The sequence below is a fragment of the Neopsephotus bourkii genome, unplaced genomic scaffold (genome assembly GCF_033783945.1).
Source record: "Neopsephotus bourkii isolate Nb327-2 ecotype Australia unplaced genomic scaffold, CSIRO-AGI_Nbou_v1 NB_745, whole genome shotgun sequence".
In the NCBI taxonomy this organism is placed as follows: domain Eukaryota; kingdom Metazoa; phylum Chordata; class Aves; order Psittaciformes; family Psittacidae; genus Neopsephotus; species Neopsephotus bourkii.
In genome coordinates this window covers 2,956,444-2,981,585 of record NW_026901243.1, presented here as the reverse complement: position 1 = coordinate 2,981,585, position 25,142 = coordinate 2,956,444, and the positions used below count along the sequence as shown (strand labels likewise).

General features: G+C 48.4%; 2 protein-coding genes and 1 long non-coding RNA gene across 3 annotated transcripts in view; 1 reads left to right on the top strand and 2 right to left on the bottom strand.

Annotated features, from left to right (window-relative positions):
- Nucleotides 1–3,790, bottom strand: part of MYD88 (MYD88 innate immune signal transduction adaptor) — a 12,802-nt gene extending 9,012 nt beyond the window's left edge. Inside the window, exon 1 of the mRNA XM_061354805.1 lies at nucleotides 3,346–3,790. Coding sequence (XP_061210789.1) covers nucleotides 3,346–3,709 — 364 coding nt within the window. The 5' untranslated portion in view covers nucleotides 3,710–3,790. The remainder of the gene's footprint in view (nucleotides 1–3,345) is intronic.
- Nucleotides 3,367–6,295, top strand: LOC133212938 (uncharacterized). Its single transcript, XR_009725644.1, has 2 exons — nucleotides 3,367–3,505; nucleotides 5,826–6,295. It is a non-coding gene; the product is annotated as an uncharacterized LOC133212938 (long non-coding RNA).
- On the bottom strand, nucleotides 4,826–25,142 carry LOC133212933 (cryptochrome DASH-like). The gene is given in 14 exon segments (XM_061354803.1): nucleotides 4,826–5,029; nucleotides 6,807–6,983; nucleotides 8,040–8,159; nucleotides 12,100–12,257; nucleotides 13,293–13,352; nucleotides 14,472–14,551; nucleotides 16,857–16,946; nucleotides 18,367–18,440; nucleotides 20,464–20,552; nucleotides 20,866–21,014; nucleotides 21,466–21,596; nucleotides 22,768–22,861; nucleotides 24,642–24,814; nucleotides 24,947–25,142. Coding segments are annotated over 14 exon segments (1,566 nt in total). The 5' UTR covers nucleotides 25,013–25,142; the 3' UTR covers nucleotides 4,826–4,924.

The following is a 25,142-nucleotide window of genomic DNA, read 5'->3' as shown; positions in this document are numbered from 1 at the left end:
GTTTGCTCCATGTCTTCTCTTCTTGCTTCTCCCAGTCGCAAAACCGGCACCAATGCTGCTGTGACCTGTGTTTCAACAAATTGGAGACCAGAAACTCATCACCAAACCACTCATGGCTGACACACGTTCTCTTTAACCCAAGTGTTCTCCTGATAGCATTGTGCTGTAATCTCAAACCAGAGTCATACAGCAGTTTCAGTTGGAAGGGAACTTAAAGCTCATCTACCCCAACCCCCTGCCATGGGCAGGGACACCTTCCACTAGAGCAGGTTGCTCCAAGCCCCATCCAACTTGGTCTTGAGCACTGCCAGGGACGGGGCAGCCACAGCTTCTCTGGGCAACCTGTGCCAGGCCCTCATCACCCTCACAGGGAAGAACTTCTGGCTAATATCTAAACTAAATCTTCCCTCTGTCAGTTTAAAACCATTCCCTCTTGTCCTATCCCTGCATGTCCTTGTAAAAAGTCCCTCTCCAGATTTCTCATAGGCCCCCTTTAGGCACTGGAAGCTGCTCTATGGTCTCGCTAGAGCCTTCTCCCAGGTTGAACAGCCCTAGCTCCCTCAGCCTGTATCAGGGCTGTATAACCCCTCTTATCTCTACAATAAAACTGCAAGCTCGGCAAAGCTCTCAAAACAAACCACTGAGGCTTGTGGGTTTTATTACAAGTGCAAAGCAGGGGCCCTATCGCACTGAAACTGCCAAAAGGTGCAGTGAACCTGAAGGGATGAATGACATTCACTAATTCGGCATGGATTAGCCCCCAGCTGGGAACAGTGCCCAGCTGTACAGGTAAATCAGAGCCAACAGGGGTCAGAGATGTCTTTGCAGGCCCAGAAAGGATTTATCCATAAAAGGATGCAAAGCAACACAACAAAGTAGCAAGACACTCATCCAAGCTAAGATGTCCCACATCACCCAGCATCTAACACAGTGCAGGCTTTACATTCCTCTAACAACCAAGCAAAAGTATGAGGTATTGGAAAGAAAGAATAAAAGCATGAAACCTAAAGTGCAAAATGATCAGAGAACAGGCCCACTAACTGTCAAGCAGGGAAGTAGCACTTCTATAACAGGCCAGGAAGAAACAAACATCACTGAGTTTCAGCATGAAGAAGAGCATAAACCTATTGAAGCAGAGAGCTTCACATCCCTAAAATGATTGTACAATGAAATAAACACTGAGATAGATCACGGTCCTGCAGGTGTCTGTACTCCAGACAGTGCACCGGAGGAGCTCCTTAACACAGCCCCAGTGTGCAGAGCTGCCAAACGTGGAACTATCAAGGCCACAGGAGACACTGATTTTTAGCATCCCAAGCAGAGCCAGGATGGAGCATGCAATGACAGGCCATGGACCTGGTCCTGCCGCAGAAACCACAAACCAAACATACCCTTTGGAGCCACAGAGTACCAAGGAGTTGTGTTTAACAGGGATGCTGTGTCCCCAAGGAGCTCAGCTCATCTGCCTGCACAAGGGCATGAGGTGTCATTCCAGAGACCTCAGAGCATCTGGGATATCCACTGTAGGCAACAGGTACAACACTGGCCCTACGAACAACCTGTGTCCATCAGTCATCCTGACACCTCTCAAATGACTCAAGAAGCTTTTGTGCCCCAGATCTGCTCCTCCTGCGATGAAAGCACAGGCCACAGAAACTCAGTGCTGGTGTCTTCTGAGCTGAAACACACTGAGGAGTCCTGAAAGCACAGAGAGAGGTGCCCTTGGCAGCCATGCATGAGAACGTGTGCAACTGTCTTTTCCTCTTATGAGCATAAATATCTCCAGTTTCTGCAAGAGCTGGGAGCTCCAGCAACAGGTCACGGGCCCCAGCTGCAGTCCGCAGCCAAAAATACTAACAGAAGAATGGCCATGCTAGGTGAGGCTGGGGGTCTAACTACCCCAGCGTCCAGTCTCCAGCAGTAACCAAAACTAGATGCCATGGGGAGAATGTAAGGATAAACTAAGCATACACTGCTTATTTTCCTAAAATTATCCATCTTTTAGGCATAATCTACATCTATTTTTATAATCTACCTATCGGACCGTTTGTAGATGAGGAATTTCCTGAGTCTGGAGCACTGTTTTTGTGTTGAATCGCCCTCAGTGAGTCTTTTTTCCACGAATTTATCAGTCTCCTCTTATCAGCGTGACCTCCCACCAGGCCAAACTTGTGACTTCCCTGAAGCTCAGGTTCCTCCCCCTCACTCTAATGCTGTCTGTTCAGGCTCTGACAAAGACCATCCAGCACATTATGAACCTCTGATGAGGGGATCATGAAGCACACTGACTTGGTTCTGTCTTTCCAAAAACTGAGTCTCCAGCATATGGTCCTTAGTAGGGAGAACAACAGGAATACAGGGAACTCCTCCATTGCTCTGGGTCAGGCTCTCTACAGTGATGAGTTTCTACATCTTCACTTATCTCCATGAGTAACAGGAAATGAAAGTTATTATTTCTTCATGGCTAGCCCAGGAAGCTGTATTATACAACAGAGGCCTGCAATAGAGTCTCCTGCTTTGGAAATCCTTTGGCAATGAATTTCCCCTCTGATGACAGCCGACTTCCCTCTGAATTTCCGTGATCATGCAGAATACGAAGAGCCTATACAGAGCAGGTTAACACAACAACACTAGAACCTTCACACTACTCACTGACCTATCAATTTTTCCGTTTTCAAGAAACTCTTCTTCCCTTCCTTTATCCAGTTAATTATTTTTCCTTCCATTATCCAGTTCCACATATCCCTCACCTCTCCCTCTAACTATCTCCCTATCACACTGGACCCGCACATGGCAGTTCTCACACTGTGTGGCGTCAGTGCAAGATGCCTCCCGGCTGACCTGGCCCAAAGCATCCTTTGACACACACAACTTTATTACTGAAGGTTTAGCATAATACAGGGCTCCAGATTACTTTGCAGGGCTTACGGCTAGTGGAAATACAGCACACTTCTCCCTTCTCTCCTGGAAGCTGTGCAAGGTTCTGATGAAAACACTGAGGAGGTCACTCCGCGGCCTGGTAAGGGCTTTTCTGCTTGAGCAGGGTATTTCTTCACATCCCCTCTCCGGACAGGGCAGCAAAGCCCGAAGCAAGCAGCATCTGCTCCCTCCAGGCACCGAGCTCAACCGGGCCCTGCCGTGGTAGAGGGTGCCGAGAGCCTCACCCTAGAGAACCCTAAGCCCCGACCCACATCAGCCCCACAGAGGAGGCGGCAGGCTCGGCCCTGCTTCCCTTCCAGCGCGGCCCAGGGACACCCCATCCCCATCCCCGTTCCCGCCGCCCCTCCCGCAGGGCCCGGCGGCCGCCCTAAGGGAAGAGGAAGGGGAGATGCCGCCTTGCCTCACCCACGCTGCCGGACAGGTCGAGGAGGACGTCGTCGCGGCCCAGGCGGCGCAGGAGGTCGAGGAGGCGGCCGACGGTGGCGCCACCGGGGCAGCGGCACTGCCAGTCCTCCAGCAGCGCGGCGGTGGGGTCGGGCTGCGCCTCCAGCCGCCGGATCTCCAGGTACTCGCAGCCCAGCGCCTCCGCCAGCGTCGTCCAGTCAGCGGCCGCCGCCGCCCGCGGGTTCAGGTAGAGGCTGAGGCGGCGCCGCAGGCTGTAGTTGAGCGCCACCATGGGCATGGCGTGGAGGTCTGGCGGCGACGCGGCGCGGCCGGAGCCGAAGCCGGAGCCGGAGCCGGAGTCGGGCCCCACCGGCGCCGTGGCCATGGCCGCGCGGCTCTCGCAACTTCCCCCTCCCGGCTCCGCGGCCCTTTCGCTTCCCGCCTCGCCCCGCCTCCCGCCGGGCTCTGCCCGCCCTACCCGCACCTACCGGGGTGCTTCGGCGCGCTCCCTGCTTAACGGAGACCTGGGGCAGCCCGGGGGGTGGTGGGTCGGAAGGGACCCTTCTGCGCCGCAGGGAACAGTGCGGCCCTTAAGGCTGTTTGCGTCCACTCCCGTACAGGCCAGGCATGACGGGGCTTTGAGCAACCTGGTCTAGTGGGAAGTGTCCCTGCCCGTGGTTCATGGGTTGGAACTGGACGAGCTTTAAGGTCCCTTCCAACCCAAACCATTCTGTGATTCGAACCATTTTAAACTGATTTGGATGCCGAGTACAAAACATGGTTCTCAGCTAGGAGCTGAGCAGTTTCAAGCTTCCAGGCTGATACCAAAAGCAACCTGATGCTGCAAGGACTCCAGAGCAGTTTTCAGGAGGAACTTACTGTTTCTCCGAAGTACTGTAGGAGACACAGTAGGAGAATGTCCTCTGAAGTCCCACTGTATCTATGGATCTCTGGAAATGAGGAAGGCAAAATATTCCAGTAGCAAAACTTTTAATCTCATGATTAGCAGTTTTAAAGCTTTAACCCATGAAAAATCAGTGTAAGAAAGTTCACTAGAAAGAGTTCTGACTGAACATCTGCCACATAAACCATCATCTGCTCCAGTTTGTAAAGGGAGGTAGAAATTTAGCTGCAACAGCAGTAAGCACCAGTGGCAGGAGGCCCTGGAAAAGCAGCCACACTTCCTCCACATAGAAAAGCCACACCATTTTGGTTAGTTACTATCAATTAGAGAGTCCCTTTCAACCAATGGACTTTACAAAGGTGAGAGGAACACACTGCCCATGGCAGTCACAGCCTCAGCACTGAAGGGCAGCCACTCCTGGGGAGCAATGGGTGAACTGCCCAGGAGCTCACAGCCTCAGCACCACAGCGAAAACACAAGATCTCATCACCACAACTGGTGCTAATACCCAACCTCCACACACCCACATCCAGCTTGTGTCTCTGGGAACACTGAACAGGCACATCCCAACGTACTCTGCTGCAGCCAGACTTGTGCCATTGGCTTGGATCAAGATTAACCGCTCCCCTGGCATCTTCAGCAGTGAATGCTCCCCCCAAGCACTTCCCCAGCAGGCTCGTGGATGGGCAGCCTTCATCACGCATCTTTCTTGCGAGAAAAGTAAAAATCTATCCCTCTGTCCTTGTGCCGCACTGGTGAGCGTGCAGGTCCTCTCCTGCCCCTGGGGTGGGGACTTCTTCCCTGCAGCAGATGAAAGATGAACAGTGAGATATTCACCCAGGCTGCAGAGCGAGTCTGATCACAAAGCAGCCCTGACATGCAGGAAGATGTGGAAGTGGCATTTCTACTCCCAAATTCACTAAGAAGGTGGGGAGGCCTGGCAGCTCTAGGCTTGGACTGGGGAAACTAGGGCTTGGGGTAAGGTATGAGCTTGTATTTTCAAAGGTATTTTGATATTCCATTTGGGGGGGTGAGGAGGAGTCTTCTCCAGGCCTCAGTGACACTGGGCCGACAGTCCCCCCCAATAGTATGTTAACTCCACAAGCATCCACAAGCACAGTGTGGCAGCACAGGCCCACAGAGCCCAAAGTGAGCTGGAACATTGATCAGAACAGAACTCCTGCCTGGCAGAGGAGCTTTTTGGCTTCAGGTTTTCTCACTGCCTCAAAGCAGTGTCTCATCAAGGGGCTCCTTCACAAAATCCTTTCTCTGATCTCAGATACACTTTTAAACAGAAGGGTGATAATCCAGGCCCTTCAACAACATGGCTAAAAGTGGAAGGCTTTGCTTCCACAAAACTTTCCAGTCATGGCAAAGAAATGTGTCCTGAGAACTTGCTACTGCACCTTAGGATTAAAACCTGAAACAGAGACATCCTTCATTCTTCACTGAACATAGTATAATGACTAAATCTGAGTCTTCACAAAGTATCCTTACTGGGGAGAAGGCAGGGAGGATGCATGGGGGAAGACAACATTATGACAGCCCCTTGACATACACAACCATTGGTGACATCTATTTCCTTCTTCCCCTCCAGCTCCACCACCACTGACCCCACCAGACTGACAGAGCACTTTCCTTCCATACCCATCTTCTCCAAGAACATCAACCCAGGCAGCAGATACAAGTTCTGACATACTGCAGGATCCACGTCTTAGTCTTTCCCCATTTTAAAAGGGAAGTACACTCAAAAAGCAAAGTGCAAGAGCCAGTCTCCCAATCTTACTGGCTCCAGTTTGGATGCCCTCAAGCACGGTAGGAAGTTGGTTGGTTTTACTTTGACCTCATGAACAGAGTAGAAGCTGAACATCAGCCTTGGCTCTCTTCTGTCTGTCTGCATTGAGGGGTGGTTAGCCCAGTGAAGGCTTTCAGAGATAACCCATTCCTTCCTGCTTGCCATTGGCAAGGTCCAGAGGGCAGGGAAGGATGCTGTGAAAGACATGCTGTCTATGGCTAAGCCCCGCTGACTATACAAAGCTGATGGGTTAAAGAAGCAGCTAAAATTTACATCATTCACCAGTGGGTATATCTGCACTATGTATGTCCATGAAGAAAAACCTGACTAAGAAAAGCTGCCTAGAAAATAATAAACAAAACAGGCATGGTTCATGCTTCAGCCTCAAAACCAACTGACCTGGCACAGTATATGTCCATATGATGTAGGGTGGACTGTATTTTGTGACAGTCCTAAGCATGCAGTATGCTCAAATTATGCTTGGATAAGGTTCTGGAAGGTGCTTGTTGGCCCTGGCAAAAATAGTGCTGGGGAGCACATTAACTGTAACTGTCTGGAGGAGAGGGGACCGGTACTTGGGCCTGTGCCTCAGCCATGTTTAGTTTGGTAGGGCAGACCTTGCTAAATAGTCCCTGTGCTGTGAAGTAACGTGACTTTGCATTAGAGTAATTTTTTCCCATTGTACCTCAGAAAGAAGAGCCAAATTTGCAGACACTCCCTCCTACAGGCACAGAGCAGGTGCCTGGAGCCCTCTCACCCCATCCCAACCTTCCCAGTACTCACGGGCCTCTGGCTGATGTGTCGGCTCCACTCCGCGGCTGTCACAATTGGCTGTGGATATGTCTCACCTAGAGTTACTCCTGCCTGGGAGAGAGCAGCACTGCTAAGTGCCCAAGGGGTGTGGATATCTGCTCCCTTTATGCCCTGTAGTTCTGGGACCCACAGCCGGACATAATCCCCCTGAAAACAGAACCAATGGGACAGTATTCATTCAGTAACTATCCGTAAGTGCTTCCCAGCAAGGGTCCTTCTTAACATCAAAGAAAAGTCTGATTTCCAGGTGAAGAAGCTGATGTACTATCACATCAGCTACCTCTGTCAAGCCTTAGCCCCTCCTGCTAAACTCTCTACCCAAAATTAGTGCCTCAGGACAGAGACCTAGATGCTGAAGCTCTTCTCACAGACGTAGGCAGAGGAGGGAAATGGGTGCTCTTTGGATACAGTTCACCTCCCCTATTTAAGACATAGTGATACGAAGTGACTTCCAAGAAGTCCTTTTTTCTTTCCAGTGACTGAAGGAAACTAGGGTGATTAGCTCAGATGCACACTCTTGTGCTTGGTAAGATGAACCCCCCTCCTTGCCCCTGAATCTCTCCCATTGACTCTACTGCTGTGTCTCCTACTAGGACTGATTTCTGATTCCTTGCTAAGGCCTGCCAGCAAGGCAGGACTTAGCCAAAAGGCAACAGAGCAGCTTGCCTGAAACTAAAGAGTAGGGAGGAAACAGGCAATCCAGTATGTAAAGTCTGGCTAAGCAGGTAAGGGTGATTTTTCTGCTCCCACCACTTACAGAGGAAAGTCAGAGGAGTCACAAGTTTAATCTGCTCTCCAGAACCTCTCAAGGAGCAGCTCCATCTCTCCTGTCACTTGTGAGTTCTCCAAGAAGCTGCTCTGTGCTCGAGGAAATGGCTGTGTAAGATACTGATGGGATGTGGCTGTTGCCCAGAAGAAGTGGTGATGAAACACGAAGCACAGACCAACAGCAGGGCAGGGAGAGCATACAGAGCACCAGCCTCTTTGGGGACAGCAGCAGATTGTAACCATCAGATCTGCCTGTGAAACGAGGAACCTGCCTGACTGTTGGCAAGGAGGAAATCACAGAATGGCTTTTGCCATTTCAACACAGTAGATTCCACACAGCAGTACCCACATAGCAGACTGACTTCCTCTGTTCCCTGAAACTACCACAGATGCTTTGCTGCACTATTCATTGTAAGACAGCCAAAGAAGACTTACATTGCCATCGTAATCCAGGCCTTGCTTAACCATGTTAAACTTCCTGTTGTCCCGTGGGTCGTTGCCAACACCAGCACTGTATAACCAGTTGCCATAATTGCTACAAACATCATAATCCACCTTGAGAACAGAAGAAGAAAACAGTAAGACAAGGTGGAGGCCCTTGTGAGCCTTCTCTCTTCATTCACCTTTTATCTCAAAGGGGAAATTCCTTGCATGGGAATCAGTCTGGTTACACTGGGGTAGTCAGAGCTCTTCCATATAGGTATGGCTGCCTGGCTCAGAAGAGGACCATGCTGCATGGCTGCTGGACAGGGCTTGGAGCAATCTGGTCTAGTGGAAGGTGTCCCTGCCTGTGGCAGGGTGCTGGAACTGGGTGAGCTTTAAGGTCCCTTCCAACACAAACCATTCTGTGATTCTGTTTTTTACAGCTGGCGTCAGCTTCCCAGGCTACTTCACTTCCTAGTCCTTAGGTCAATGAGACAGGTAAAAGTCCAATCAAAGTATTTTTTTCAGTTTCCTTTTTAAAAAGAATATAAATCCTTCCCTTTCTGCCATCATGTGGCAGACTTCATGACAAGCAGGCCTAGCTTTTGAGTGCTTATATTCCAAGAAACATTGCCCACTACATTCCAAATACAAGAGAAAATTCTGATCAGTTACCCAGAGACCACAGATGAACAAAATCATCTGCAGATCCTATTAGGCAGGTTGGAGACAAGTCTAATTTGGACTGTATGGACTGACCCAACTGAGTGTATGAAGATGCAGTCAATACAAACACTGAAGTTTTTTCTCTGCTATACTCAAACTTCATCAGGTAAAGGGTTTAAACTTAAACAGGGGAAGTTCAGGTTAGATATAAGGAAGAAGTTCTTTGCTGTGAGGATGGTAAGGCACTGGAACAGGTTGCCCCGAGAAGCAGTAAATGCTACACCCCTGTCAGTGTTCAAGGCCAGGTTAGACAGAGCCTTGGGCAACATTGTCTAGGATGAGGTGTCCCTACCCATGGCAGAGAACTAGATGTTCTTCAGGTCCTTTCCAACCCAAACCATTCTATAAGCCTCAGCTTTTGGCAGAGAGACGTGCTTTGCTACGGGGATCACTTGAGATCTCATGACATGCTCAGTAGGCTGCACTCAAGGGTTCTTACCTAAACTAGAGCAAGACTCCTGTAACAGTCACAAACAAGAGCAGAACAAGGTCCAGTCTGAGTTCTCCTCAGCTGTACAGTGTGGCTCAAGTCCAGCATCAGAAGCTTTCCAGCTGTAGGACAATTCAAACCTAGCTCAGGAGGGGAGTGGCGGTGATAGCAGATAGGGTGTGAGATCTTTGGGCCTTCCCAAGAGGGGTGTCAGCATTGTGAAAGCTGGCAGGCGCAGCAGGAAGAGTCTGCAAAGACATGTCACTCAGCAGGTTCAGTGCTGTGCTCCCTTTACTGCAGCAACAGACATGCCACCCAGTGATGTTTCCAAAATCTCAGCCACTCCTCAAAGCAAGCAGCTCAATGCCCCCGGATGGCAGAAGGCAGAGGAGTGGGCTTTGCCAGGTCCCTTCCCCTTTCCTTGCAAAGCCAAGAAGGCTGAGAAAGTTGGGACTGTTCAGCCTGGAGAAGAGAAGAGAAGGCTGCTTGGAGACCTCATAGCAGCCTTCCAGTATCTGAAGGGGGCCTATAGGGATGCTGGGCATGGACTCTTCATTAGGGACTGTAGTGATAGGACAAGGGGTAATGGGTTAAAACTTAAACAAGGGAAGTTTAGATTGGATATAAGGAGGAAATTATTTCCTGTTAGGGTGGTGAGGCACTGGAATGGGTTGTCCAGGGAGGTTGTGAATGCTCCATCCCTGGCAGTGTTCAAGGCCAGGTTGGACGAGGCCTTGGGTGATATGGTTTAGAGCAAGGTGTCCCTGCCCATGGCAGGGGGGTTGGAACTTGATGATCTTAAGGTCCTTTCCAACCCTAACTATTCTATGATTCTATCTGGGGTCAGGGTGATCCACAGCCAGCTATGCTCACTGTGCTTCCCCTTCCCACAGCACTTCCCCCTGCTGGGCAGATAAGGAGTGAAAGAAAGATGCCATCAGAGGCCTGATTGCACAATCAGCATGCAGGAAAGCATCTGTGAGAGGTGAGGGCAAATACAAGAGGACTAGAAGAAGCAGGCTCATTTCCCCCTCAGCCTTGCCCCTTCCTGGCATTCTCTTCTGTTTGTTTCTTTCCCTTTCCCTTGGGCCTGACCCTGTGCATGAAACCATAGCTGATTTATTCTGTTCAGGACACCAGAGGTCTCTGGCCTTTCCCCTGGCTTCAGAGACCCTTAGTTTCCCTGCCCATCTGGTGTGGATGACAAACACCCTTTTCTTCACAGGCATGCACAGACACTCAGTGAGCCTTTGCTGGAAGTATCAGAGATTAAATATGCATTGCTTTTCCTCTTTAGAGGCAAGCAAGACCAGTTTCAGTTCTATATTGGCCTCTACCATTCTGTAGCCTTATCTCCCTCTCTCCTCTGTGTTACTCTGGGGGTGTCACCAGCTTAAAGTAAGAGAGCTGTCTAGCAATGTGTCAGTATGATACAAGCGGAAAGGAAGGGACAGAAGGACACAAGGATCAGCATGTGCCACACCAGCCTGTAGTGGCAGTCAGCATCCGGGGTTTCCTGAGGTAAGAGTGCTAAATCCTGCTTCCAGCAAGGCTGGTAACATTCATGCCTATATGAATAAAGGTATGTAACCCAAGTTGCATCTTTCTAGTGTGAGACCTCCCAGGTCTTCCTCTCTTGGGAAATAGGACCTGGAATTTATCTGGCCCCTCTCATCTGACTGTAAAGTGAGCCAAGCTCCTAGCTGAGGAAGGCTAGCTGCCCCACTGTCAGAGCAAAGACTCAGTTTGTGACTCCCAGCTCTTAACCAGACTTCGAGTACAAGGCTTGCCTGTACATGAAGCTCTGTCTCTGAAATGAAGTTACCTTCCTAACTGCTTTGAAACCTAGAATACCAGGTTGGAAGGGACCTCAAGGATCATTTTTTGAGGCAAAGCATGACATAAACTAGATGTCCCAGGATCATGTACAGTTGAATCTTTAAAGTATCCAGTGTTGGGGAACCCACTACTTCCCTGGGGAGATTATTCCAGTGGCTGACTGTTCTCAGTGTGAAAACTTTTCCTCTTGTGTCCAGTCGGAATTCCCCAGGAGTAACTTGTGCCCATGACCCCTCATCTTTTCCATGTGACTCCTTGCAAAAAGGGAGTCTCCATCTTCTTGTAGCCATCCTTTAAATACTGAAACATGGTGAGAACGTTTTACGTTTTGATTTTATTTTCATGCAGATTCACCTCCTCAGCCTCAGTTTTCACCACTCAGCATGGTGCTGCTGATATCAGTATCACAGGGCACATCAGGGGGGACTGAAGGATGGAGAAGCAACCCAGCTATTTAACTGAGTTTACACAGCTGCTGACTGGCATATGAGGAATGAACTGGTGCCCCAGTTGGCAGGGAGACCCATGACTCCCAGCATGAAAAACGATGCCTCCAGACAGGGTGGAGCTCTCTGGAAGCTGACCCAGCTATTGTCCATACTTGACTGTTCCTAACTAGATGGCTTCCCTGTCCAGAGTAATCAATGCGAAGACACTGTGCCAACACTGGCATCAGTGGGCACAACACATTTCTTTCTATGTTCTATTTCTGGGCTGTCCTCCTCCCCAGCCTCTGGGGTGAGCAAATCAGAGCACCGTTAATATAACTGATGTTTGAAAGCATTCTCAAGTGTGACAGAGCCTTGGCTAAAACCCTACATGGAAGATCAAAACCATCATCGCAAATTTCCCAGCTACATCATATTTGATGGAGGCTTCACTGTGGCAAAATTCCCTCTTCTTACATGAGCTTTGGGAAGTACATACCATGCAAGCGGTATACACATGCACTTCTATCAGCCTGAAAACTACTGATCATCTTCTGTATCCTCCCTTATCAGGCAGAGCTGAGCTCCTGGCTGTCACTCAGGGCAGAGAGGACAAACCACTCCAGATACAAAAAGGGTTCAGTCTTACCAGCAGGTATTCAAACCATTCTGCTCCCATCCTCCAGTCCAGACCCAGGTCCTTTGCAAGAAAGCTGGCGACATTCTGCCGCCCTCTGTTAGACATGAAGCCTGTTGCAGCCAGCTCTCGCATGTTGGCATCCACAAAAGGAACCCCTGTTTTGCCCTCTGCAGAGACAAAAGACAGCGCTGGGACATGATGACATTTTGGGACACTCATAAACCAATCTGTGGTCATGCACTCGCAGCCATCAGAGAGGTAAAGTGGCAGGTAGAGATTTCAGTGAGGTTTACGGGGCGTGCAACGTGCACTGGAAATGAAACAGGAAATTATACTGAAAATTAAAATGAGAATATTTGTCAAGAAAAAAAACAAGGTACAGAAAAAGCTCAGACTGGAATTCTGCAGAGCAAAATAAATATACAGACAAGAGTGAGATGGGTGAAGAACAGAAAGACTCTTGATAGATAACTAATAGCAGAGAGGGATGTACTGGACAAGTCCCAAGGGTTGGTACCTGAAAAGTAGACAGCCTTATCTATTTTTAATGAGAAGATTTATTGTACCTGTGTCCAAATGGATACACATGGCGTTAATGTGAAGAAAGATACACACGTGTCTATTTCACTGATTCTGATAATTCAATCTGTTAGTCCCTCCAAGTTTTAAGATATTATACTTGTTATTCATATGACAACAAAGTTATAAAAGCTAAAGAAAAGGCAGTGGCATAACAAAAGATGTGATTTATTCTAACACTGTTGTAAGTTTCTAACCAAAACCTATCAGAACAAAATGTAGCAGGCTTGGCAATCTAGCACTGGTAAGGAGGGCTGGTCAGCCTCTGTGTGACTGAACAGAAGGGACCACCAGGTCATAAACTCTTCCTCCTGGGCAGGCAAGTTTAACTGCAGCGCACCTCAGAAAGTGTGTGCCAGTTGGACAGAGCCTGGCTATTCATAATATATACCCTGAGGGCCTACTCCTGTACTGTGCTCAGTCTCAGAAGTGAAGCCAAGTGCCTGGTGTTCACACCAAAGCGAGGGGCTGGATTCTTGTTTGGTGGTAATAGTTTAAATGACAGGCCCTGGTTATATTGACAGTTCCTCTGCATAAATCTGAGTCAGTGTTGGAGCCCATGTTAGCATGCAGACAGATGGAAACCAAAAGCACACTTAGCCAAAACTGTGGTTTTTACTGACCTTTCCAACAGTCAAAAAGCTGCATGTCCTTCTTCCAGGGAACCTCTTTACTTTGAAGCCCTATTGGGGAAAAAATTAGCTGCTAATGGAGGCAAATGCTGACACAGGCAGTTAATAAAACAATGACAGCCAGAGGCACTTTAGTTGCCACAAGACATCAGAATGAAGCTACTCCATGTCTGCTGGCCCAAGCTACTTGGTAAGTTTTAGTCCAAGACAATGTTTATGTGAAAAGCTTCTGTAGCAGATATTAAACCCAGAATCACCTGGCAGAAGCCCCTGGTAACAGTTTGCTCCTGCAGTAGGATAGGAATAGATGAAGGAGGTGACTTTGTGTTTGCAGGGGACCAAGGGTAAAGTCCTTTGTACAGTGGAAGGGAGGCAGCAGGGACAACTTGGCTCTAGCTCCAGACATCTAAACTTGGGCTCACTGCTGGTATCCAGTGTCATCTGGAATGCTGTAGAGCATTTGAAACAGCTACAGAGGCCTGGCAGATGTGACACACTCTAAGGGAGATGTGCTCCTCCACAGCCACAGCTGGATGCCAGGCAGACTGCCCTGGGGCACCTAAAACAGTGCTGCATGCTTAGTGTGGGCAGGTAGATCACACAGAGAACAGCTCACCCAGGGCAGGCATCAGCTGTAGGGTTTCCTGACTATATGAACTAAATATTTGTTGTTGCACCAAGAGTTCAGACCCCCATTTCATGTGTAGACACCTGTACTAAGTCACTGGGTCTGGAACTGAATCTCCTGATTCCTATGTAGCACAAGGCAGAATGAATATCTGGCTTCCAGGGTTTCACAGTGCTGGGTTGGTTCTTGCTCTGTCCCAGATTCACTGGTGAACTTGGGCAAGCCTGGATTCTTTCCAAAGGTGGGATTTCTCCAGAAAAAGCATCTTCACTCTTACTGTGCTGCTGCTTCCCACTGACAGGTGATAACAATCCTCCCCATTCTAACCAGATTTGAGAAAAAAGCCTCAGTGTCTACACAGTGTCCAACATTGTGGTGTTGATGCACTTCTGTACTAACAGTAAGCCCCCAGTAACATCCCAGGGTGGTGACACAAGTGCTATGAGAAGAACATTTGTACAACACAATGACAACTGCCTCTTCTCTTACTTTCCCTGTTGTAAGACTACCTTTTCTCACCAAACATGGTGATCCATACACACCTTTTAATGAGAAAATCCTTCTGCCATACTTCAAGGCCACAAATCGAAAGTAATCCCTCCACAGCAGTTCAAAGAGGACCCTAAAACACAAAGGCATGTCAGTAGCTCAGTGTGGGTCAGATAAAATCACTGAATTAGGATTTTGCTTCCACAGCACCCATTATTAACACCATGAGGGAGGTTTATTCACAATGAGCGATTTCCCGTAGCTTCCCGTGATCCCAGTTCTTGCCCCACGCCTGCTTATCTAGCTTACACCTGGATGACGACAGTGAAAGCAAACTTTGCATGAATCACTTGGGAAGCTTTCCTTAACTTGGCACAGGAGCAGGATTTCAGGAAACCTGTTTTTCATCCATCCCTACTGAGATGTAATTCTCCAAAGAGAAGGGTGAGGACCAGATTCAGCTTCACACTTCCACATGAGCAAGCATGTCAGCACATTCCAAAGAGATTCGTGTTGATTTAAGCAATAACCTTTGTAAGGGACTTAAAAGGCACCTTTCAAAACTGGCTTTACAGTGGCTAGCTCATGAGATCAGCTGCTAGGCCCACAGAAAATAGCTTTATATAAAAAAAGCTGCTTATAAAATGATGGTACCTCAGTGTCTGAGACCTGCTTCGGCTCTCTGGCATATTGGAAATCAGCTCAGCTGATGCTTAGGCTTAAAAGATTTTTCTGGGAAATCTGATTACAAAACAGGACACTGTCCAAATGCTAAAACTAGTGTCATGATACTGAGGGTCAACCAGTCCCTCATGTGCAGCCACAACGGTCTGTTCTTCACTGTAGAATCGACTGCAGTGCCTGGGAGCTTGACAGGTTCTTTTGTAATGATTATTTATCACTTTAAAATGCTCAGATCACCCTGACACCCCTGCTGCAGGCTGGCTGGCTGTTAGACAGAAACACAGGAGTATGTTCATTGCTTGAAATCTTTCCTCTCTTGTGTTTGAAGAAAAAATGAAACAAAAAATAGCATATACTTCAACAGGCAAAAGGTTGATATTTTATCTGTCATTTGAATTTTAATGAAATTCAGTATTTTGGCCAGAATTGTTGGCAATGTTCTGGCTGTTCTTCATCAACCACTGTGCTGCTTGACATGTTGCAAATGTAGCAAACCAATATGAAAACAAAGTTTGCATAGACTTTCTGGTTTGGCTTTTTTCCCATCCAGATGTAGTGTTAGGCCAGGCTCTAACATGAACCTGATTCTCCATGAAACCTCCCTAGCAGGATTCAATTCACAGTGTCTGGGCAGATCAGAGTGCGTGAGCAAGTTCAAGGCCAGCCCTGTGGTGGATGCATCAACCTCAGCTGTCCCCCTGACTCCTTCAGGACAACCTGCAGGCAGGCAGGCAGGCAGGCAGCGGTGAGGTGAGGAAGAGCACAGGTGACAAGGCAGGATGCATTAAGCCCACTTCCCAGTCCCCTCGTCCCCTTTGCTATGGGTTGTGGTCACGGTCAGGCAGCCCAGCAAGCACAGGGACATTTGCTGGACTGTGGCTGGAGGTCCTTCCGACACCACAAGATTTGTACAAGTCACAGAGCTTTTGGGGTCAAACCCTCCTCATATCCTTGGCATGAGAAACCCTTTGGCTTTTATTTGTAAACATTTGTAAATCACTGTTCTTCTTTCTCATCTAGCCCCTAACTGCAATAGAGAGAGGGATGGTGCTGATTTACATTTCTAAAAATTATGAACCACAATTTCCAAGCAATATTAATGACAACTAGCATTAATAATCTTTACTTATAAAGTGCTTAAAGCCTCTGGATGTCAAAGACAAACAAATCATAAAATCATAGAATGGTTTGGATGGTTTGGGTTGGAAAGGACTTTAAGATCATTCAGTTCCAACCCCCCTGCCATGGGCTTCACACTAGACCAGGTTGCCCAAGGCTCTGTCCATCCTGGCCTTGAACACTGCCAGGGATGGAGCATTTACCACTTCTTTGGGCAGCCTGTTCCAGTGCCTCACCACCCACACAGTAAAGAACTTCTCCTAATATGTAACCTGAACTTACCCTGTTTAAGTTTAAACCCATTTCCCCTTGTCCTGTCACTACAGTCCCTGATGAAGAATCCCTCTCCAGTATCCTTGTAGACCCCTTCAGATACTGGAAGGCTGCTATGAGGTCTCCACGCAGCCTTCTCTTCTCCAGGCTGAACAGCCCCAACTTTCTCAGTCTATCTTTGCAGGTGCTCCAGCCCCTTTATGATCCTCATGGCCCTCCATACTGAAACAGGCCTCAACAAACCCAGAGGAACCAGACAGCAGGCACAGGAAAAACAAACATTAAGAAGAGAGTCAACAAATCACTCCACGCCAGTTTCCTTTTCAGAGAAAACAAGCCACACTGATGATGCATGGACATACCAGTATGTGCTCTGATTTGCTGTCCTCTCTTTTTCATACTTCTTGATCTGCTCATAGATGTATCGAGGTGAAATGCAGCCCAGCGCCAGCCTGAAAGCATAAGAATGATGCTTTCAGTCCTGAATGTGATGCAGCACTGACAGCTTCTTATCTGCATAGGGGGAGTGGAGGGGCAGTTTTGCATCTGTGTTGTCCAAAAGGTTTTGCTTGGTTTGCAGTTCTGCCACTGTCTTCCCAAACTGCTTTAGTCAAGTTGTGAAGAAGTCATACAAGAGACTTGCTGAAATCGCAGGCAGTGTAGGAAAACTAGGGAATCAAACTCGGATTTGGCATTTCAGTCCTACGGGCTCCTTTCATTTGTTCCAAAGCAGTGCTGTGGAAGACAGGAAAGGGCTTGTAGACTCCAACCCCATTGCAAAGGATGATAAGGAACAACTTTTAGTGTGATTTTCCTAGAAATGTGTTTTACTGCAATTTCCTACTAGAGCTCGTGGAAACATTTGACGTCCTAATGAATTTTGGAAAACAGGAAGAAAGGGCCTGAAGAGTTTTTCCTGAGTTCTTGACTAGCTCTAACACTTAGAAACAGCCGGTATGAGATGTGAGCGACTGGCTACAATCTGGAACAGTCTGATTTCAATTATCTGACAGAGGAACACTTTGGGCCAGGCAGCTCAGGACTGCCTGCTCTGGGCAAATGGCCAGCTTGGAAAAACTGGAGCAGCCACCACAAACAGAACTTCTGCGGTGCCAGTGGTCAGAGATCCCAAAGTGCCAGCAGGTGGAGCCATCCACTGCAACCATTAAAGCACCAACCTAGCTGAAAATAAGAAAAACCGGCCTGTAACAGCCTCACAAAATCGTTTCACGTCGCAATTCTGTCAGGAAAACACTCCAGATGCTCTCAGCATTAGGCTGAACTGGGTTCTGCTGGTGCAGCTTCAGTCTGGAAGTAACTCTGCCCCTCCCCTCCAGCACTGGAGACTAAATCCCCTAATTAGACATCATCACATTTAACCACCCAAGAGATCCTTCTGCAACAGGACAAATCAGAAGTGTCCCTTCACCCCACAGAAAAAGGGAATGGTAGTGAGGTGAGGTGACTTGCCCCACAGCATTCAGCAAACCAGGCCTGGATCAAGTTCTGCTACAACCCTGTCAAAATGCTGAAATTCTGCTTCTTTCCTGGCTGCTCTCAACCACCCCTGAGACACAACACAGAGCAAAGCCAAAGCGAAGTGGTGTGCCCTGTCCACATCACTGCTCCCAGCACACTGGGCTCTTGGCACAGTACTTCTATGCTTCATCAATTCCTAATTGCAGGAATGTTCCTGGGGAAATGCTGCCTGGAAGCACACCAAAGAACAGCTCTGGGGCTGCCCCAGCAAAAAGGGCAAAATGGATCACACGGAGACCCCCACCCATACCAGTGAGCACTCAGCAGTCAGGTAACATCAGCCTGGGGTGGGAGCTGAAAAGGAGCTTCCAGCCTCACAACAAAAATCCTTACCATGGTGCAAATTTGGTTGAGTAATCCATTCCCACCAGTCCATTCCGAATCTCCTTGTAAGACGCAACCAGGTTCTGTGCAAGCAAAAGAACAAATGATTTTAATATTTCATATGCAATCTGCTAAATAAGTTTTCTTTCACACTGGGGCTAGGCAGCACTGGGCTCCCTCTCACGGCTGCCTGCAAGGATTACAGAGCTGCCAAATGACTGCCTCCAGTGCACAGGAACGAATCAGGCCAGCAGTTTTCATTATAGCTCTGGAATGCACGTCACAAGCTATGCTCGCTGCTTCAGCTTGTAGTGCATTGCTTTCTACAAGCACTACAAAGCTGGCTATGCTGCTCCCTGCACATACCTGCCTGACTGTGGATCAATAATCCACTTACAAGCACCAGTGGGCCTGGTAGCTGAGTTCCTTGTCCATGTGGCTGCTTGTTTGAGTCTGAGAACCACAGTTTCTGACAGTACCCAACACTCAGCTGCAGGAATCCTGATGGCTCTTGTTTCTGGGCCACCTACACCTTCCATTTTCTGAGCACTTCACTCACGATGCAAGGAATATAGGGAAGCCTGATCTCTCCTTGATCCCCTTCGCTGCGCAGGTTCCAATTGCTAAAGGGCTGTTGTAGCTCACTGGGGAAGACACTATTTGCATAACAAACCAGAAGATTTTCCAGTACTGATTCTATTAATGCTTGACCAAGAGTAGAAGTTATGCATGCATGCAGGTAGTTTTGACTGGAATAGAGTTAGTTTTCTTCATAGTAGCTGGTATGGGGCTGTGATTTGGATCTGTGCTGGAAACGGAGTTGATAACACAGGGATGTGTTTGTTACTGCTGAGCAGTGGTTGCACAGTCAAGGCCTTTTCTGCTCCTTACCCCACCAGTGAGCAGGCTGGGGGTGCACAAGGGGTTGGGAGGGGACACGGCCAGGACAGCTGACCCCAACTGATCCAAGGGATATGCCATACTACATGAAGTCATGCTCAGCATATAAAGCTGAGAAAAAAGGGGAGTCATCTAGAGTGATGGCATTTGTTTTCCCAAGTCATCGTTAAGTGTGATGGAGCACTGCTTTCCTGGAGATGCCTGAACACCTGCCTGCCAATTGGAAGTGGTGAATGAATTGCTTGGTTTTCTGTGCCTGTGCATGCAGCTCTACTTATATAACTGTCTTTATCCCAAGCCATGAGTTTTCTTACTTTTACCCTTCCAATTCTTTCCCTCATCCTACTGGTGGGGAGCAAATGAACAGCTGTGTGGGACTGAGCTGCCCACTGGAGTTCAACCAGGACAATGCTCCCCAGCAAAGGAATACAGGAGCTTCTGTAGCACAGCTGAAAGAAGCCCCTGGGGGTTGTCCCAGTGATCCACTGAGCACAGAACACTTCTTAAGCCATCTCAGCTGGGGAGATGCTACCCTCTTTATCCACAAAGCTGCGTAGGGTCTGATGCAGTTTGAAATCAGCACGTGTCTTTGTCTAAATTCACATAACGCAAATCTAAGGCAATTCCTCAAACTAGACTAGAAAAAGGTTCAAAACTGGGTCAGCAAACGCAGTCAGCAGCAGCTTCACCTCACCAAAGTGGGGAAGTAAGAAGTAACTGTAATTACTGACTGTAAATTTTTAAACCAGACACTACTAGGAACTTCCTACTATTTTTAACTGTGGGCAATAGCTTAGGTTGGTTGTTCCTCGCCCCAGTGGCAGCTGCAGCCCTTGAGGCCACTTCTCACTCCTCAGAAATGGAGGAACTACATTGCTGATGACGTGGGATAGGAGAGTAGAAAGGACAAATCAAGGTGAAGGAGCTAAAAAATCATCCCAAGTACCAAAAGTTGATGTAAAAAAAGACTTAAGATGGATGGCCACTAAACCAGGTTCATAAGTGTTTTGTTGACATTCCCAGTTCCTGGATGACTTCTTTTTGATTTAGTTTGTCTCTCTGAAGACTGAAATAATGCTAATTCTCTCTTTTGTAAAGTGTTATACAGGAGCTAAGGAAATATTAGGAAGTGAAATTGCAGCCTCACCCACCTGCACAGCCATATGTACAAGGGGGAGGATGTAGACAAGGAAATGTAAGAGTTACCGTGTCCCAGAAATACTACTGCAGTCTCATTAAAGCCTGGGTCTCTCCTCCACTGCCAGGGAAGGCTGTTCGTGGATCCATGCTGGGATCTGCTACAGAAAACACCACACCTTGTTACCCCCTTGGAAAGCAGCTCAGAAGTAGGGAGCTCAAAATCTAGGGATGTTCAGCTCTTCTTGGTCTTCCTTTAAAACAAAGGGACACATGAAACATACTAAAAATTAACGACTAAGAGGATGTTTGCCACCCAGCTGGAGGGCAGCTCTTCTAAGCAGGGAATTTACCTTTATTTATGAGTGAACAGAGGCTTAGTTACAGTTTGAGGCCTTTGGGAGGCCTCCGTGTTTTGATTCTGAGTAAGAGACACCTCTAAGTAGGATTCCATGGGCGCAACTTTCTTACCCTTCTGCCCCAAATCCTCCATTGTAGGGATACACCCTTCTTCCACCCCTGGAGCCAGAGGCTGTAGCTGATCTGCCATCCGCAGGGTTGGCCGGACCTTTGCCTCAGATTCCACAGCTTTTCGGAAATGGGTGTAGACATCGGGCAACCTGCACAGATCACAGCACAGTCACATCTCCTTGGGCAGGACAGCTACCCTGAGCCCCACACACAGCACCTCATGGCTTCCTCAGATGGAGGGTTTGTTTTCTGGCTGCACTCCCCTGAGGGTTTGTTGTACATTTCCTGAAACAATTGAGGTAGATGCCCCTGGGGCTAGCAACCATCAGTTCAGTCCTTCATCCAGTTTCTTTCTGCTTCTGATGCAAATGTTGCCTTTTCCATTTAAGATGTGTCCTAATGGGGCAATCCATGAGGGTCACATTTATCTTACATAAATTCTGATTACCCACTGCTAACCTCAATGTAAAAATTTGCATCCTCTTGCTGCCTTCTCTTTCCCTGTAGGACCAGATTACTAAAACCCCTCCTGAGCAGTTCACTGGAGTGAGAAACAAATGAGACAGTGGAAGAGCAAGTGATAACCATGGAGCAGCCCACCTGGCAATAGGTCTGAAGGGAAGGTCATCCCGATGATACAGCGTGGATGCCCAGAATGTGTGAACTTTCACCCCGTGCTGACTACACACTTGGCACAGCTCCTTTTCCACATCCAGCTCCTCCTGTGTGGCCTAGGGAGAACAAAATGCAGTGAGGCCAGCTCCCTTTAGAGAGGTGCACACAATCTCCAAGTCTTTCCCTCTGCCAAACCCAAAGCATGTTTTCACTATCCATTGCTAGGGCCAACACTGAAATAAGGAACTCCTTGATGTAGAATGTTGCGGGTGTTTTAAGTTTGCATGGGCTGGAAAGGTGACCAGACAAATATATGCAAAAGAAATCCACTGAGGGTTACTGAATATAAGGACAGCATTGCTATTTCAAGAAATCCTTCAGCCATGGATTCTTGGAGGCTGGGAAGGTATTCAGGGAAAGTATCTTTACATATTAGTCCTGCTCCTGGGCATCCGTAATTGGTCACTGTCAGGAAGAAGGTTATGGAGCACGATGAAGCCTTCTGTCTGATCCTCTGTGGTTTTTCTTAGAGCTGCATGGAATCTGGCTCTATGAGAGGTGTGGGCTGTCAAGTTGTCAAGGCCTAACAGCAGGAATACCTGCAGTGCAGGTCACAGCAATTCCTGCATTAGGTCCCTCTGAGGTCCAACCTCTAATACTGAGTGCATCTACATACATACATCTACATACATACATCTACATACATACGTGTATATACGTGTGTGTGTGTGTGCACAAAGCCTCCAGATCTGGTGGTTTGGATCCAGAGCCCTCCACTGAACTTGGCAGGCTCTAGATCAAATAGCTTGGTGAAGAGATGTCAGTGCCACACCAACCCCATTGACAGTCCAGGACTGGACTTGTCTTTTGTTCTTTAACACACATTGGTGGGCAAGTGCCTAAGTATGGGTGCTGTCAACTCACTGTGGGCCTTTTCTACGCTCAGTACAATATGCCTCCTGGGAACTAGCTCCCTGTGCAAGGAAGGTCTTGATGCAAACAGATAGAGGAATGGACTCAGCTGACCTAAAATACCAGTTGCCAGAAACTCTTCTTCCTCAAGACAGCACCCGCAAGCAATCAATCACAAATAGCTGCTGCCAGCCGACTCCCACACAGACACCTACAACATCCCCATCCTAAGAGCTAGCCAGTTTCACCAAGGTTAACATACCACAGACAAGAAAGGCTCTGAATACACAGGATCTGCATCACCATTTGGTTGTGGAAGAAACCTCCACAACCTAATTTTATCTTTTAATAGTGTCACTCAAGTATTTCTCTTACCTCTTCATGGAAAACCACAGCACTGACAGAGCCCAGCTGAGTAATCAGATCACGAACCACATCTTCCGGCTTCCCCTTCCTCACAACAAGGGTACTGCAGACACAAAATACTGCCCTGAATTAGGTTTGATGTTATTGTTATTTGTGTATGCAGGAGGCCCCTAGCCCCAGCCTAGGAACCCATGTATTAGTTCTCTACGGAGCATGGACAGCATGTGGAGGCAAACAAACAGGATTTGACTAGCCTACATTTTTAGGACTCAGTGAACATAGTTTGTTAAGCCTCTGGGGCTTACACACATTTCTGCCACCCCAGATGCCTTACAAGGGATGACTGGGCATAAAGCCAGGCTGTTACCTAAAAGTAAATCTGTCAGATCTGTTCATCCTCACATGCTTAGGCTGAGATTCAAGAAGTGATTCCTCTTTCAATCGCATTCACCATCAAGTGGTGGTTGCTTGTGGGCAGACCCCTCTCCACTTTCATGTGGTGGTATTCAGAGGAATTCTTTCCTGTGAACGCTCTGTGTTCATAGCAGAGTCAACAAAACTTCCCTCCCACCTTGCAACCTCACCAACTGCCCAGCTGTGTACCCAGGGCACCACACCAAACGAGAAGCTGCGGTGAGAAACCTGGACAGAGATGGGTGCAGTTTTGTGAGGAGCCTCATACATGCCTCTGTCCCTTTCCCTTCCTCTCATGTGCACTGACACAATCACTACTGTGTCATCTAATGGAGGCCTGTGCTGAAGAAGAATTTCCTGAAGGGGCAATACAGTGCTTTTGCCAGAAAACTGTAAACCAGAACTGGAAAGTTTCTTCCAGAGATGGGCTGGGCCTGAAGAAGGCAAGAGCAAGGGCTGCTGCCGTGAGAGCTGGTCCCCTTACTTCCCACAGAAAATCAGAGAACAGGCTTCCCGCAGAGAATAGCACAGACTGAACATGGAGGAAATTTCTACCGCTGCATTACTCCTATGTCTTAGCATGGTTCTTCACGACCACACATCTCTCACTGCAGAAGACCAATCTCTTTATCTGCCACTGACAGCACCACAGCAGCATTCAAGCAGCTCTGAATCTGTTCACTGCAGAGTGTGGGTGCAGATACCCACTGGTCAGTTTTTTCAGTCTCGCATAACATTCACCATGTGAATGTACACTGCACTGCAAACCCAGAGCCATTCCTCTTGCTTTTACCACCACTGTTAGGCTGCTCTTGGGAGAAGACAGGCTGATCTGCTAAGCAAAGACAGATATTAGCTGGTAACAGGTTCTTCAGCGGGTAGATCTTCACTCCCTGGTCTACTTGAGTTATGGTTTGTAAAGGCATAATGAAGGAGGAGTCTCTGAAGACCCCTTCCCACAGTGTAGCCTAACTAAAAGACTGGGTTTAGCAAGACAGGGCATGCACAAACTGAACTCCCTGGTCTCACAAGCCAGGATCCATGTTGGTCTGTCTCAAGCCAACTCCTAGGGAAAACTCACTAGGCACAAGAAAGGATGCATGCAACAGTGGTTACCGTTGCTGCTGGCACCTCAGAAGACTGCCTTTCATGTCACCAGTCATCAGGACTCTGGGCAAAGCGCTCAAGCCTGATGTCCATCCTGTGATATCTGAGTTCAAGAGAACAAACCCTGCATGGCACACAGACTGGATCACTCTTTGTTCCCTTGCAGATGCTATGGCAGGTCATCTGAACAGGGGTTATGTATGGGACCTTACTGTGTCTAACAGATGGGCTGGCTCTCTGAAACAAACCACCATCAGAGCCCAGAGTATCTGACATGATCTGACTCATAGCAGAGATATGTGTTGAAAACGACCCGGGAAACAAAAATGGATGGGTTATTTGCATAGTTCTTTCTTAATTACCTTCCTTTTTTCTTGAGCGTTTCCCTTAGATCCGTCACGCTTTCCAGCAAAAACCTGAGCCGGTAGGGCCCTGTCTTCGGGAAGCCATACCAATGGGTGCGCAGGTAGTGCCGCGGGTCGAAGCAGTACAGGGGAACAACAAAATCAGCGTTACTCTGAGCCCAGTGGAGCACCTGGGAACACAGAAAGGGCCATGACAGCTCTCGGGGGCAGGCTGCAGCGCGCTCCTCTCCACAGCACAGCCAACGGTGGGGTTATTCCTACTGAAAACCCCGCGGAGGGGGGTGCTGCCGGCCGGACCTTACCTGGTTATCGTGGGCACGCAGGTCGCAGCGCAGCAGGCAGATGGCCGTCCTCGCCGACCCCGACATGGTGCTTCCGCGGGGCCGGTCCCCCTCACCCGGACCGGCTCTGTTCTCCCTCAGCCCGGCCCCCTCAACCCAACTCAGATTGCTTCTCCTCAGCCCAACCCGCTCAGTCCTCCCCGCTCCCGCTTCACCG